This window comes from Lytechinus pictus, chromosome 4 (genome assembly GCF_037042905.1).
Source record: "Lytechinus pictus isolate F3 Inbred chromosome 4, Lp3.0, whole genome shotgun sequence".
In the NCBI taxonomy this organism is placed as follows: Eukaryota; Metazoa; Echinodermata; class Echinoidea; order Temnopleuroida; family Toxopneustidae; genus Lytechinus; species Lytechinus pictus.
The window spans coordinates 12,733,089-12,747,867 of record NC_087248.1 but is presented as its reverse complement, the minus strand read 5'-3'; the positions used below and the strand labels follow the sequence as shown (position 1 = coordinate 12,747,867).

The following is a 14,779-nucleotide window of genomic DNA, read 5'->3' as shown; positions in this document are numbered from 1 at the left end:
GCGCCTATGTATGATTTTACACAGGGGGGGGGGTTCATAATTTTCAGTTAAAACTGTGATGTAACGAGGATGAATTTGAACAGGTTGCGCTATTCATGATTTTTTAATGACTCTTCTGCCATATTTGGTTCGTCAACTAAGCGTTAACGATTAACATTATGTGAAGAATCTGCTCCCTTTTCTAGATTTGAAAAAAAAGAGAAGTAATGCCATTGTTTGATTTAGTGAGCTGAATCCGTTAATGCCAGACATATAATAGCTCAAACGATGCTTTAATTTTTCCAGTTTCAAAATCTTCCATTACGTAATCATAAGCTGTGCAAACCTACTGTTATGACTTTAATAACTATTTGCACCCCTACAAATCCAGAGAGGGACAATTGTTACTCCGTGCGCCCCCGGGAAATCTTCCAAGTTCCCGTATTTATTGCTGAGATCTATCATCTAGGGAGCATTTCATGGGATTGATATTCAGCGATTTTAACTGACTGTTGTCATAAGCTATTGCCAATCCTTGCTTCTGATTGGCTGGGAGCAAAATTGATCAGTGAAACAGAACTTTTCATGAAATACGCTCCTGTACCAACGAGAGAGCGGCCAGCATCAAGGTGAAGAGCGATTTCCGAAAGAAGGGTGCGGGATCCATACCGATCTTTTAAAAACTTCGTTTAAGGATCTCACAATTCATTGTCTAAAAAGATCATCCTGTGACTGATAATACGCAAGAGGCGGATTGTATCAGGTCAGAAGAAAAAGAAGGGGACTCTGTATGAGTATAGGACTGGTGCTTGTATTTTCCAATCGGGGGCTTCAGGGAGGTACATTTTGAACGGGAAATTCCGTGAATATCTAAAAGAAATTAGGTAATACCAGTTTTCTAGAAATTGAATTCGAAATGTCTTCCGAAAATGACAACAAGTTCTGTATGCTGGTTCTCTTGGTGTGCTGTGCCTTCATCATAGCGACAGTGGGTGTGGTTCTCGGAGCCCTGAGCCTGGCCCAGGTTGGCCTGAACGGAAGGGCAGATTATAACATCTATGCTGGGAGCAGTGGGGGCACGACCGGGGATAGTGGCGTCGACAGCGGCGTTTCTTCGCCATCTTCTTGTAAGTAAATGAATGTTGCATACCTCCTTGTTACTCGCTGACATATAAGATATATTTTAAAGTAAATCCTTCCAGGATTTGTATTTGGGGAGGGGGGTACAGGTACGATGCCACGGAGGGGGGGGGGGCGCTACCCCTTATGATTTTAAGCGATAAAAAGAGAAGGGGAGATCAGGAATCTCGAAAAAAGGTATTAAGGATATAACTTTGTTCTCTAAACTCTTACACTTCTATTTCATGTAAATTTAATCGAGACATCTCACAAATTAGGCAATTTTTGCCTCCAAAAATACAAAGGTGCCGCCCCTGCCCCTATACTTAAATGATTTTAGAGGACTATAATTGTCTTTTCTACATGTTTTTATGATGATGATTTTTTCATCAGAGATGTCATTCTTGAAATTACTTTGTACTGCAACGCTAGATATCAGAAGCGACGTGAACTTTTTATATGTTTCACAATAATTATATCACCGACCCCCCCCCAAAAAAAGTGCACATTTCAGTCTTTTTTTTTTCATTTTGCTTGTTGCCTTTTCCCACTGTTTTAACATCATAGAAAAAAATTGACGCTTATTTACAGTACAGCACGACGATTTCAAACATTATTCGATTTGGCTTAAGAAAATAATACGAGGCTATTTCTAAAATGCACGAAACACAATTTCAGTTTTAGGTATAGAGAGTTTTTACTTCATGACGCACGACAGATTCAAGACCATCGAAATGTATTTTCAAATGCTTTTCATGACAACTGACAACTAAGAAGTCTTTGTCGAAAATAATTGGGCAATCAAAAGCAGTTTCGTCCAGGACCCTGGTCAAAACGATATATTTGCAAGTTTTTGTCAACTCCGAAACTTAAGACGAAATTATGTTCAGGTTCATCAATTATCGACTTACACCTCTCAGCTGTTCTTTGTCATTTTGACGGGCATTAAAAAAATTGCTTTGTTCTTGAATCCTTCGTGCGCCGCAGTGCGAAACTCCTTATCTCCTTATATCTGCATAATTCGTACAATAGTAGAAGTTATACAAGGAAGACGTTTTCGGTGATTGTACAAATTAACGCGGAAACGGCAAAAACGAAGAATGGATGAAATGAAAAGATTACTGGATTAGAAGATGTAAAGGTATTATAGGATTATATGATTGATTTGTTCGACTGTTTATTGTCCAATACCATACCCAGGCTACCGTATCGGTTTCTTATTGAGAAGGAAAAAAAACAACCCAGGGGTAATACATTTTGAGAAACTTAGGAATCTAAAGCAGTATGACGCCATATAGAAAAGAAATTGCATACCTCTAATTCGCTTTAAAATTTCGATAAAATAGAGTGAAATTGTCTGAATTGGTAATAAATATAATAAATACTGAATTTGATGAACAAAATATTGTGATTTAGTTTAAATTATTTTTTAAACTATGAATGTCATTATTTGGGGCAAACCTCGATTAGCATTTGGCTGTTGTGCAATAGCTCCAAATACCTGTTTTTTTTTGTTCATGTTATGCAGGGGCCGCAGTACCAAGAAAGGGGGGATGGGACTTCAGCCCCCCACTTTTTTCAAAACCGTGTACAAAAACGTAAAAATTACCATCTGATTTTGATATTTTGCATGACTAGCCCCCCCCCCCCCCCCCACACACACTTTCGGCTCATCACCGTTCCGCGGCCCCTTTGTGCACTGTTAAATGTAGATTTATTTTACATTGAAATTTTGTAATTAATCCAATTCAAACCAGAAAATGCGCATAAATTTGTAAAACAGTATTTATTAAATCATGAAATCAATAAAGTGCAAAAACAACATTTTCTTCGGCAAAATTAAAATATATTTGCGTTTATTTGTTTAAAGTCATTCTAGTTTTGTCGATCGATCAACATGTTACATGCAAAATGACATTTCTTTGTAAAGCATTATTATGTAAAACTTTAAGCCTGCAAACAACGCACTGACCTGTCTTTTTCTTTTCTTGTCGAGAACCAGTACCAGTCGGGGACGTGTATTGATCAAAAGAACTCAATAAAAGCTTAAATCGATCGCCTTTCTGAATCGAGAATGGTTTAAAGGGATTGGGGCATCGATTTTTATTAATTGCACCCCGCCCAAAGAGTTCTCACACATTGATAGAAAATGGCAAGTGGAAGTTTTTTTTGTTCTTGTTTTTCTATTGATCTGCTACTTGCTACATTCGTTGGAAGTGAAGAGAGAACACTCTTCAAAGTTGATGCCACACAGAAATAAGCATCCCGACAAACACATCGTAAGAAGAGAGGGAGGGGGAGGGGAAAATGACCTCCTCTAGCATCAGTAAATATAAAAAGTTAAATCAATATTTGAAAGGTTGAAGGGGTGACAATCCTTTTTCCGAATGTTATATCCAACCTTACATAAAGCTAAAACCAACATTTTAAGTGCTGGGTCGAAACATTCTGAAGTCGGGTTTAACTTAAACCTCGGTTTAAGTCCGGTCAAACTCAAGTCAAAATCTCACTTTAGACCGCGGGTTTAAGTTGGACTACACCTAAACCCGGGGTTTTACTAAAACGAAGTTTCAGAAACACAAATCGCGCTAAACTGGATTTAGACTGCATGGACCCGCGGTGTAAGTGTGGATTAGTTAGACTCTAGTTTAACTTACACCGAGGTTTAAGGTTAAACCCGACTTCAGAATACGGGCTTTAAAGTGGTAAATGCAACATTTAGATAAGTTTGCCACTCCTTCAACCACTGGCGTAAATCCGTGTTGATGGGTGGGGGGGATGACTGAAATATTTTGGCATTTTTTTTGCAATCATGTTTTTAGATATGCAAGGAATTGTCATTGATATGTCCACAGTGGCGTATCTTGGGTCACGGCATTGGGGGGGGGGCACCAGCAAAATTGTTGAATCACCGAGTGAGTGCGCTAATGAGCGCGCGAAGCGCGCTCAGTTGCCAGTTATACTGACCTAATAGAGACATTTTAAGGACAATGTCATTAAACGGGTATGTATCTCACTGATCAAATAATGCGAGCGCGAAGCGCGAGCTGAATTTTTTTTATATTCACACCTAAAAAGGGACATTATAATCAAATTTGTGTAATCATGATATGTACCTGTCTCGCTAAACAATGCGGGCGCGAAGCGCGAGCTGAAAATTTAGATAATTCAGACCTGAAGTGGGGCATTCTAAGGTTTCTTTGTAGGAATTAACTAGGACCATACGTATTTTATTAACCAAATGATGCGAGCGCAAAGCGCTAGCTCAAAATTTTTGATATATTCAGTTCAGAAGAAGGTCTGATTTTAGGAATTCATTAAGAGCAGACATATCTCACCAATCCACTAATGCGAACGTAATCACGGACAGGAAATGTTTCATATATACAAAGACCTTAACATGGAGCAATCACTTTTTTAGTCATGAAAAAGAAGCATATGTCACTACATAAAACAATGATAACTCAAGTGCTAGGAAATATATTTGGTTTATATTGACTTGAAAACGGGATGTTTTAGTACAACAGGATTATATATCTCGTTAAACAGACAATGCGAGCACCAGGAACAATGAAGACGTAGGCCCTGGGCAAATTATGTTTCATAAAATTATGATAAAAATGTATCTTATGTTTCTAATGTAACATAACATAATTATAATATAGTATAACATTATAATGAATTATATTTTCTTCTTTCCCACTACGTTTCTCTTCCTTTCTCCCTCTTTTCTCCTTTTCCCCCTTTCCCCGTTTTTTTTTTGGTCAGCCGATGGGGGGGGGGGGGGGGGGATGTGCCCCCATGCCCCCCGTAGTTACGCCACTGTATGTCCATATGGCAAATACCCCTCCAATATTATTATCTGTTTTACCCCATGATGGTTTAATGGTTTTATTAGAGATCACATTAATTTTTTTTTGACATTCCATCTTATTCCCTTACCAGAGACCCCAACATTGATGAATTGGAAGAAACGGGGGTTTCTCTTCAATGTTATAATAAGGACATAAGTATTTCGTTTGGAAATGGTGAACTGGCTCTTTATTTGTATTTTATAATTCAATAATATTGTTTTATTTGTTAAGCGGTATTTTAGGAAGAATTTTCACCAATAAAACAATTATCTCTTGTGATTTTTTTTTTCATTTATTTCGTAAAAAGTGGGGGGGGGGGGGGATGTTTGTACAGGCCATCCCCCCCTCCTCGAAAAGTGGGGGGGATATATCCCCCCCATCCCCCCCCCGGGATTTACGCCAGTGCCTTCAACGATTCAAATGTTGATTTAACATTTAAATTTTTAGAGTAGCTTTTTTTGTCATTGCCTCTTCTGTGGACAATTTACGACTGATGCGAAACTTTATCAGTGTCACTTTTTGTGGATAGTATACTACTGACAGATACAACATAACATTAAGGATGGGCTGAATGATAATTTGCACTGAGTACTCTGTAAGATGGATGTGGTATATGCATATATTACTATATCTGTTGATTGGACCCTATCGATGTATGACAATGATTGGTATTGTAAATGTTTGTTATAAATGTATGGAAATAATTATTTTCTGTTCTGTTGGAAATTAATTCTGAATTTGGAATTTTCAAAAAGTCACTCCAGTGATGCTAGGGGTTTATGGTTATTTTGTAGGATAAAACAGAAAATACACAAATCAATTTTATTCTATTAATTTTATGTCACATTTGCATAAAAATATAAATACATTTCTTTTATTACAATAGTAAGATAGGAATAATTAAATGAGATTACACATGACTATAGAGAATAATACAAATGTATGATTTAAAAGTGGCAAATAAAGGCAAATTCAGACGGTTGCAAACAGAAAAAGAAGATATTATTAATAACATAACTAGCCGAGTGGAACACAATAAGCAACACAAAACAGCCTCAAGAAACAATCATGAGTTTCGTTTATAAGAGTTTAGTGAATGGTAAGATTTAAGATAATTTGGGTAACCAGAGAGGGTCAGCATATTCGATTGTAGTTTGCTTAATTTGGCAAAATAGTTTTCTGACTGGAACGTTTGTAATAACACAAATGGAATACTGTATATATCCATGAATATTTTACACACTGCATGTAGCCTAGATGATTGTTTGAAGGGTAAAATATTAATGTGCAAGAATGATCAGTCATAAACCAGAAGGCTTGCCGGAATTGCATGTGTTCGACACAAAAAAGTCCACCATCACTGATTTCCATTTTTCAAGGTAGTATATAATCATTTTTTTCAAAAGTAATTATGACGTATATAATCGATTTTTTTCATATTTATAATAGCCTCTGACGATGAAGTTTGGCTCTTTGCTATCGGGGACTATGACAACCGATTGGAATACTTGTAAGTAACTATTTCAGATATGTGTTTGTTTCTCTTTACATTTTTTTTTACCTAGATGACCACCAAAGGCATGTGAATAATGATCATACTTGCTTATATACTGTATATAGCGCTCTTACGCTTTTTACCGTGTGATTCTTTGAGCTCTTCTTCTAATGAGTTTCTTTTTCTCCCTCTTTGTGATATGCTGGAATTTGAATATGTTGTATAATGTATCTTAATGTGAATATAAATCATCTAATAAAGTAACATGAGTACTCTACAACTATGCATCATATTCACTGTGATTTTGCAAAGCAGCTGTATTTATTGTTTCTGCCTTTTAATGATGAATAATTAATTCCTGTTATTATGTGAAAAGCACACACATTTGTATTTTTTGATTTATATGTATTAAATAAATTGATTAATTTATTTGTTTCGTACTTCTCTTTATCGTCATGCAAGGGACCCTGTGTCAAACCAATTGAAAGGTTACAATGCAGACATTATCGATGCAGGTATGGCGATATATCAATACATTATTTGTTTTATTTTATTTTAGATGTAATGTTGGGCTTGGATGAAACGATTACGATAAGTGTAACAGACATGTTTTAAAGCATGGAATAAAAATACAGCATTAGCATAAACTTAAAAACCCATTCGAATTTCTTTATTCTGATCTAGATTTAAAAAACAAAATTTCCTCTTTTTATTCAAATGATTTCTGTTCTTTAATCGATTATCATGAGCTAATATAGATATTTCACTACAATAAAGCTCATGAAGAAAAATGTACCATGCACTTATTTGTTATGTATATAATATTTTCAATCTACATTACACTGATAAAAATCATAAATGGAGATGTATGATTATATCTATTATTAATTTTCATCCCTCTTCACAGTGTGTGATATAGCAAATAAGAATTGTGAATTGGTCTGGGATGTGTACAGCAACTGTTGGGAGAGCCCTGCTAATGAGAGAGCCCGAGGTGGGGTCGGCTTGATGGCAAACTGGTACACCGCCTGCACAGGTATGACGTCATAATTGAAGTCCTTAACCTTAAAAGGACTGGGCTATTTGAGATGTATTGAGGACTGGGGGGGGGGGGGGCATCATGGCCCCCCTTCTGATCTCAACCGACGTTCGCGCGAAGGCGCCGAAATCTGGCACGCACATTCTTTACCACATAAACTACAAGCTAGTATAAAAGAAATCTGGAAATAATTTTTTTTAATTTATTATAAATATAATATGCAAATTTATTCATGGAAAACATTATTTGCATATTTAACACCCAATTTCACTTCAAATTGTCTTCTTCTTTTTTTTTTACAGATGCCATCTTTGAAATCTAATTCAAAGGTTTCCACAAAGAAAAATTGCGAAAGACAATTTTTGTCCTTATGTATTTCTTTGTTTTTAAAATTTCTTATGTTTTTTATCTGTTGTTTTTCATTGTTTTTTTTCAATGGAGATTATTACAGACCATTTAACAACTAAATTTAACCCTAAATTAATAAAGCAGACAAATTAGAACGAAAGATAATCACCCTTTTATGAATTTCATCTCCCATAGACTTTGTACACAAAGTATAAAAATGAGCCATTTTCGGCATGACATTGTCTCGTAAAAGTCACATGACGTCGCGATGCTATTATGTCGCGAATTTGGTATCAAAAGTTGCACTAGACTTAAAAAAAAGTCATAAAATTTTGCGGCGCTATCTCCTTGCGTTTCGGAAAAATCGCGCGAAGCGTCGAGGGGGGGGCATCATGGCCCCCAAGTCCTTTTAGGGTTAATGAACGCAAATCAATGCCAATGTTATAGAATTATATTGCATAATTCATCAAGATACTCTGATGGAAAAAAAAAAAAAAGATGTAAATTAAATTATTCCGAATTCTTAATTGAAGAATTAAGGACGAATCCGATTGACCACCGTGTCTTATCAAAATAATTGATAAAAGTGAAGTTAAATGGGCTTACGAGAAAATAACGATTAAAAAACAATTAAGTCACTTGTTACAGTAAAGTTAGAATATTGTTCTTCATTCACGATGTATTTGCCAAGAAATCAGTATATAGCAATGACTACTTCAGCGAGCTGATCTTATGCATAAGGCCGATTTTTGTCATTTAAACAACTATATTAACAGTGTAGACCCATATCTGTAGGCAAGGCGTTACCAATCCGTATTTGTTTGCATTACAACATTTACAAAGTTCTGAAAGTGTCTTTCATAATTTCATTCATAATTCCAGGATGGATCCAGACTTATGAACGTCTCCTCACCTTCGGTTTCACACGGCCCTTTTCACAGAAGGGAAAGGTCGCCCTCTATGCCGCGAGTGGAAGCAGTCAGGATTACTCCGATCTCTCGGGGCTCAAAGTTGGTTTCCTAGCAACGTGGTTTTCTGATGCCCCTTGCCTAGCTCGCTACACGACTGATCCGTCTTATCCAATTGTGGTATGATTACAATGATTACGCTCATAAATATATCGGGAATTTCACACTTGTATCCCAGACCCCCCTTCATGTTCACAGTGTCCCTTCGCCAATCTTATCTTTATTTTTCATCATGTCGACCTTTCATCGGCTCATTATTTGAAACGCTATTATTCTTCACATTCTTCTCCTCCACTAAAACACTTGGTTTGTTTATCTAGTCCCGTCCTGTAATCAACCCTGTCTCTATATTGGATTAATGAATTGGTTTCGCATCACCGTATCAAGAGGCATATTCTTCAAGACGGCATTACATAAAAACTTACCCACACTCCATTTAGTATAAGTGTATATTAATCATTGTAGATCTATATCAGTTGTGTATTAAAAAAAAGAACCTTAATTTTAATAAATTATTAAGTAGCTATGTGTATTATTGTACAACATCTTGAAGTGATTCATTTTGGTAACATTTTTTTTTACAGTTTTAATATTATAAATCTTATTTATTTGAAAACTTGTTTTGAAGGGTGCTGAACTGCCATCGGATAGTCAAAAGATCACTTACGATATCGCTGAAGATCTCATCGCTGCTGTGCAGAATGGAGATGTAAGTTTATCACGTTAAGAATTCTGTTTTTGTGTACAGCGTAAATTCTTTTCATTATCTAAAATCTTTCATTTATCAATTACTACAGAGCAAGTAGGTCTTAAAGCTCATCCACTTCTGGGTACCTTGTTATTCCAAAAGTTTCAAATACTTTGGGGCATCCTTTGCTCATGCATGCCCCACTTTGTGGAATAGCATTCCTATATATAGACATCAAAAAGGGTATCTCTCTCGAGACCGTATAAAATCTTCTCAAAACTCTTTTATTTCATTCTCAGCCCTTTATGTGCCTTGAGCACTCGACAGAGTGGATCCGGCGCTTTATAAGTCACATTATTATCATTATTTTTGGAAGCCCTTTCCCGCAGAAAGTTTTCAGACAAGCACGCAAATAAAAGGTCATCGACATTCAGTAGTAATGGGGGCACTCTGCTTCCCTGTCCGCCATCAGTACGCGATATTGCAAGATGAATATTCATTATTTAATTTCAGTTTTTTTTTTCAATATTGTTGGTTTGTTTGGTTTGTGATGATGACTTGCGACTATGATATTGGTACCAGATTAAGTGAAGACATCACTACTGATCATCAATAGTAGATGTAGAACTACCGAAATACTAGATTTCACGGGAGAAGATAAAATATAGATTACATTTTCACTAAGAATTTTATTTGAAAAAAAAACTGATGGCAAAACAAGGAACATTAGGGATCAACCGAACAACATGTATAGGCCTACCAATTCGCCATTCACGGCGTTTGCATGGTTGAGCTGTTATCACACGTTTTGTATTTCGATTGAAAATGCCTTTGAATGGTGTTCATTTGTTTTTTGTTTTTTTTTGGTGATAGATTGCATTTTTCCAATGTCACACCATTCGATGAAACAATTTGGGCTTTGTTATCTGAAGTATCTGAAGTTATTCTCCATGCACCTCAGTAAAAATTAAAATTAATGATTACGAATTGATTCAAGGAGGTGCTATTCAAAATTCCGAATAATGTTTTCCACTTTTTTTTAAGCAGTGAGGCAATAAATAAAAAATTAATACGGACATTTATCTGTCTTGTTTATTCCCAAAAGGTGGATGTTGCTTTCAGTGTCCGCCGGCCCCAACTCGACGATGCCCTGGAAACTATTTCTCCCGCGGATTTCCCCAATAACTGTGAAGCGGGTGGTGGAAGCATGATGACTTCGAAGTCGAACCAGGAATTCATCCGCTGGTGGGATGACGCTTTCAGTAGACTCGTTGGGACCAGCCGTTACGACACGATTTGTCAAAATATCGTTAACGAGCACGGTAAGGTCTTTTAGTCACCCATGCACCTCCTTCTAACAGTCCAAGCTGTAGTAAATGAATATTTCAAAAAGATATAAACGTGTGTTGATTATGGTGAGAATGTTAGCTGAGCTGCAAGAATGTTGTACGTTAAGGACAAAAGTCAGTGCCGATCTGTGGGCCTTCTTTTTATGTTGCATAACCAGGAGGTAAATTTGATGCTCAAAATGATGATTAGCATGTCGATTAACTACATTAAGGCTGCGTTTATGCGACCTCAAGACAGAATCATGATTTGAATCATGATTTGAATCATGATTCAAAACACAAACATGAATCACGATATCACAGAATCAGCGTTTAGACGACCTTCATTCCAATGCTGTTTCTCCTCAGATTCGGGCCAATCCAGTGCGCATCACTAGTGCGCAGTTTGACAGAGGAAGTTTTTCGCACGTGTTTCGGCTCTCGAAAAATCTTTTGCTTCCAGAATTCAGTCTATATAATTTTGTTTACTTCTATTATATAGGGTCCATATGCTTCTATTCATCTTGTTAGTTTATCCAAAATGGTGTTCGGAAGTGAATTTCAGCGTAGATCCAATTTAATATTGACACTCTATACTCAACAACCAATGAGATCATTGTCTGTCCAGTTAATTCATTTACTAGAACTTGAAAAAAAAATGAAAAGTAGTGGACGATGCGATGACCAATTAACACAGAACTTGAACATGACAAGAAATGCTTGCAGAGTAATCATGTAGGCCTACATACAATGAGCATATAGAGAGCCTTGAGCTTGGCAAGAGTCAAACCGAAAGTAGCCCGACACAGTGAGGTCATATAATCATGATTCAAATCACGATATCGTTTATTCGAACATTTTCGTACGTGATTCTGCAGAAACGTCTTTCCAAACGCCCTTTTTTTCGTGTTTCATGTATGTGATTCTAATCATGATTATATTCAATTAAGGCTGCGTTTATAGGGTCCATATGCTTCTATTCATCTTGTTAGTTTATCCAAAATGGTGTTCGGAAGTGAATTTCAGCGTAGATCCAATTTAATATTGACACTCTATACTCAACAACAACTGAGATCATTGTCTGTCCAGTTAATTCATTTACTAGAACTTGAAGTTGAAGACATGACCAAAAAATGAAAAGTAGTGGACGATGCGAAGACCAACACAGAATTTGAACATGACAAGAAATGCATGCAGAGTAATCATGTAATTGAGCTTGGCAAGAGTCAAACCGAAAGCCGTAGCCCGACACAGTGAGGTCATATAATCATGATTCAAATCACGATATCGTTTATTCGAACATTTTCGTACGTGATTCTGCAGAAACGTCTTTCCAAACGCCCCTTTTTTCGTAGTTCATGTTTGTGATTCTAATCATGATTATATTCAATTTCGACTAAACGCAATCGTGATTCTGCAGAATCATGATTTGAATCATGATTCGAATCATGATTATAGGGTAAAAAAGTGGCGGATAAACGCACCCTAAGATGAAGGAGGGTAAATTAGTATTATTTACTTTCAACATTCGATGTTAAAGATTGTTTAAAAGTATAGCACTGCTGGTGACTTGAGAAGAGAACACATTGTTTCGCGGGGGGGGGGGGGGGTGATCTTTAACCCTTCCTACTTGATTAGAGTGATGTCACAAACATTTGCCATTGGTTCCAAGGGAAGATCAGGGGCCTGTTGCAGAGAGAATTGCGATCAAACGTAACCCTTAAAATCAAACACAACTCGATATTCAACCAATCAAAATAATGCGCGTATCAGGGACTTGCGCTTGAGGTTTAGGCTAAATCCAATTCTTGCTGCAAACGGGCCTTTGAATAGGCTTTCATAGATGGGCAAAACATGAACTAAGGGGCACCCTTAACGGTTTGAAACACTCTCTCGTTACTTTAAAGCAAAATAAATCACCTGTGGGTTGGGGTGGGGTTATATAGTGCTTATCGAATACAATGACGTATCTTATCATCATCACTTTATTTTCTTCTCACCTTTCAGGAGACATTCCCGGTTCTACTGCCACAGACATCTGCATTGGTTACTAAATAAGCAATCATCCCGTACACCATCGAGCAAGTGAAATTCCAGAGGACCTCCTTACATAGCAACAACATAATTATTTTTTTTTTCATATACATTTTCATGATATCATTTAGAAGAGATCGGTGATGAATATGCCAATGTCAAGAAGCAATGATTTTGGGCTCGTGAAATCGACTTGATTTAGAAACGGAAATAGTTCGATATTAATATAAATAATGTAAAAGAGGGGAAAAATAAAACACAATGGTCGGCCTAAATTGGCCTAGTTTTGGATTTCAACGGAATCTATAATGCTCTCCCCCCCCCCTTGCCCTGTCAATTTTTCCAAAAAGCAATGCAGAGAAAATCGTAATACCAAGTCTTTTATACGCCAAATTCGTTACGAAATTAATGATTGATTCAAATTCAATTGCATTGACCCTCTACTCGCGCTCTGTTCGCACGCTCGCCATTTTTCCAACACATATAAAATGCTCGATATTCTCTATTTTTGGTCCCATCACCTAAATTGCAGTTTCAGATGCATTATGATTATGATCATGTATTTTAACATGTAAGTTTTGAATATTTTGTTTACATATTTTTTAAGTATAAAATCTGTAGATTACAAATACTTGGGTAGAAAGAGAATTTGTTGTAAGCAAAAGGTGCATTTAGTAGGTTTAAAGATAAAGTGCAAGGCGTGGTATGTAGACAATGATTCTGTTCGAATGTGTACTTCTTTTATCAGTGTACATTCTGATCAGCAGTGCGGTATCAGTAAAAATTCGTGCTATTAGTGATTAGCAGTAACGTTAAAGGTCAAGTCCACCCCAGAAAAAAGTTGATTTGAATAAATAGAGAAAAATCAAACTAGCATAACGCTGAAAATTTTCATCAAAATTGGATGTCAAATAATAAAGTTATGACATTTTAAAATAGTGATATGCACAACTCGGTGACATGCAAATGAGACAGCCGATGATGTCCCTCACTCACTATTTCATTTGTTTTGTTATTGTTTGAATTATACAATATTTCATTTGTTAACAGATTTGACACTAAGGACCAACTTGACTGAATCATGTAGTATTAAACAATGCTTATTCCACATGTTCAGTGAGGAATTAATCGTTGTTTCACTTGACAATGAAAAAAAAATCAGAATATTTCATATAATAAAATACAAAAGAAATAGTGAGTGGATGATGTCATCAGTCTCCTCATTTGCATACCGACCAGGATGTGAATATAACTGTTTTGTGAAATTAAGCGAAACTTTAAAATATCATAAATTTCTTATTTTGCATCCTATTTAGATGAAATTTTCAGTTTTGTGCTTGTTGGATTTTTCTCTTTTTATTCCAATCAACTTTTAGTTGGGGTGGACTTGTCCTTTAATGATGCTATTTTTTCCACAACTGAGAGCCATATACAATACATACACTTTTCTGGAACTCCGGTAGACTTGAATTAATTAATGATTAAATCGTAGCAGTGAAAGGGTGTAAAAGGGAGTAGTGAGAGAAAGAGGGGGGGGGGGTACATATACGCTTTATGTGTGTGGGTTAGAGAAGGAGAGAGGGTGAGAGAGGGAAAGAGGGAGGGGAGGGAGGGAGGGAGGACCATCGCGGTCCTCATTAGTCTCCGTTGCCTTAAACCTTGTCTCGTTCTATTCGGTGTGTTCAGGGTGATTAATAAAATCCCAAGGCAAGTATGTCTTTTAACGTTAGAATTAATAACTACAACAGGCTACATATCTCATAACTGGACTTTCCAAAATCCAAATGGACCATCCAGACACGCACTCTTTGTTTTCTTTGAACCTATCTTTATCTCCTTCTCTCATTCTACTCCCCCTCTCTGATGTCCATGCTGTCCGCAGCTCAATCTTCCTTTCATCTCTCTCCCACATCACTTTTTCTTTCTC

General features: G+C 36.6%; 1 protein-coding gene across 1 annotated transcript; it reads left to right on the top strand.

Annotated features, from left to right (window-relative positions):
* Positions 1 to 283: 283 nt before the first annotated feature.
* Positions 284 to 13,570, top strand: LOC135153876 (uncharacterized). Its single transcript, XM_064098409.1, has 8 exons — positions 284 to 1,106; positions 6,402 to 6,462; positions 6,910 to 6,962; positions 7,355 to 7,483; positions 8,717 to 8,922; positions 9,431 to 9,511; positions 10,596 to 10,812; positions 12,826 to 13,570. Exons 1-8 carry the CDS (start codon positions 896 to 898, stop codon positions 12,870 to 12,872), a joined length of 1,005 nt encoding a protein of 334 aa, XP_063954479.1. The 5' UTR covers positions 284 to 895; the 3' UTR covers positions 12,873 to 13,570.
* Positions 13,571 to 14,779: the final 1,209 nt, after the last annotated feature.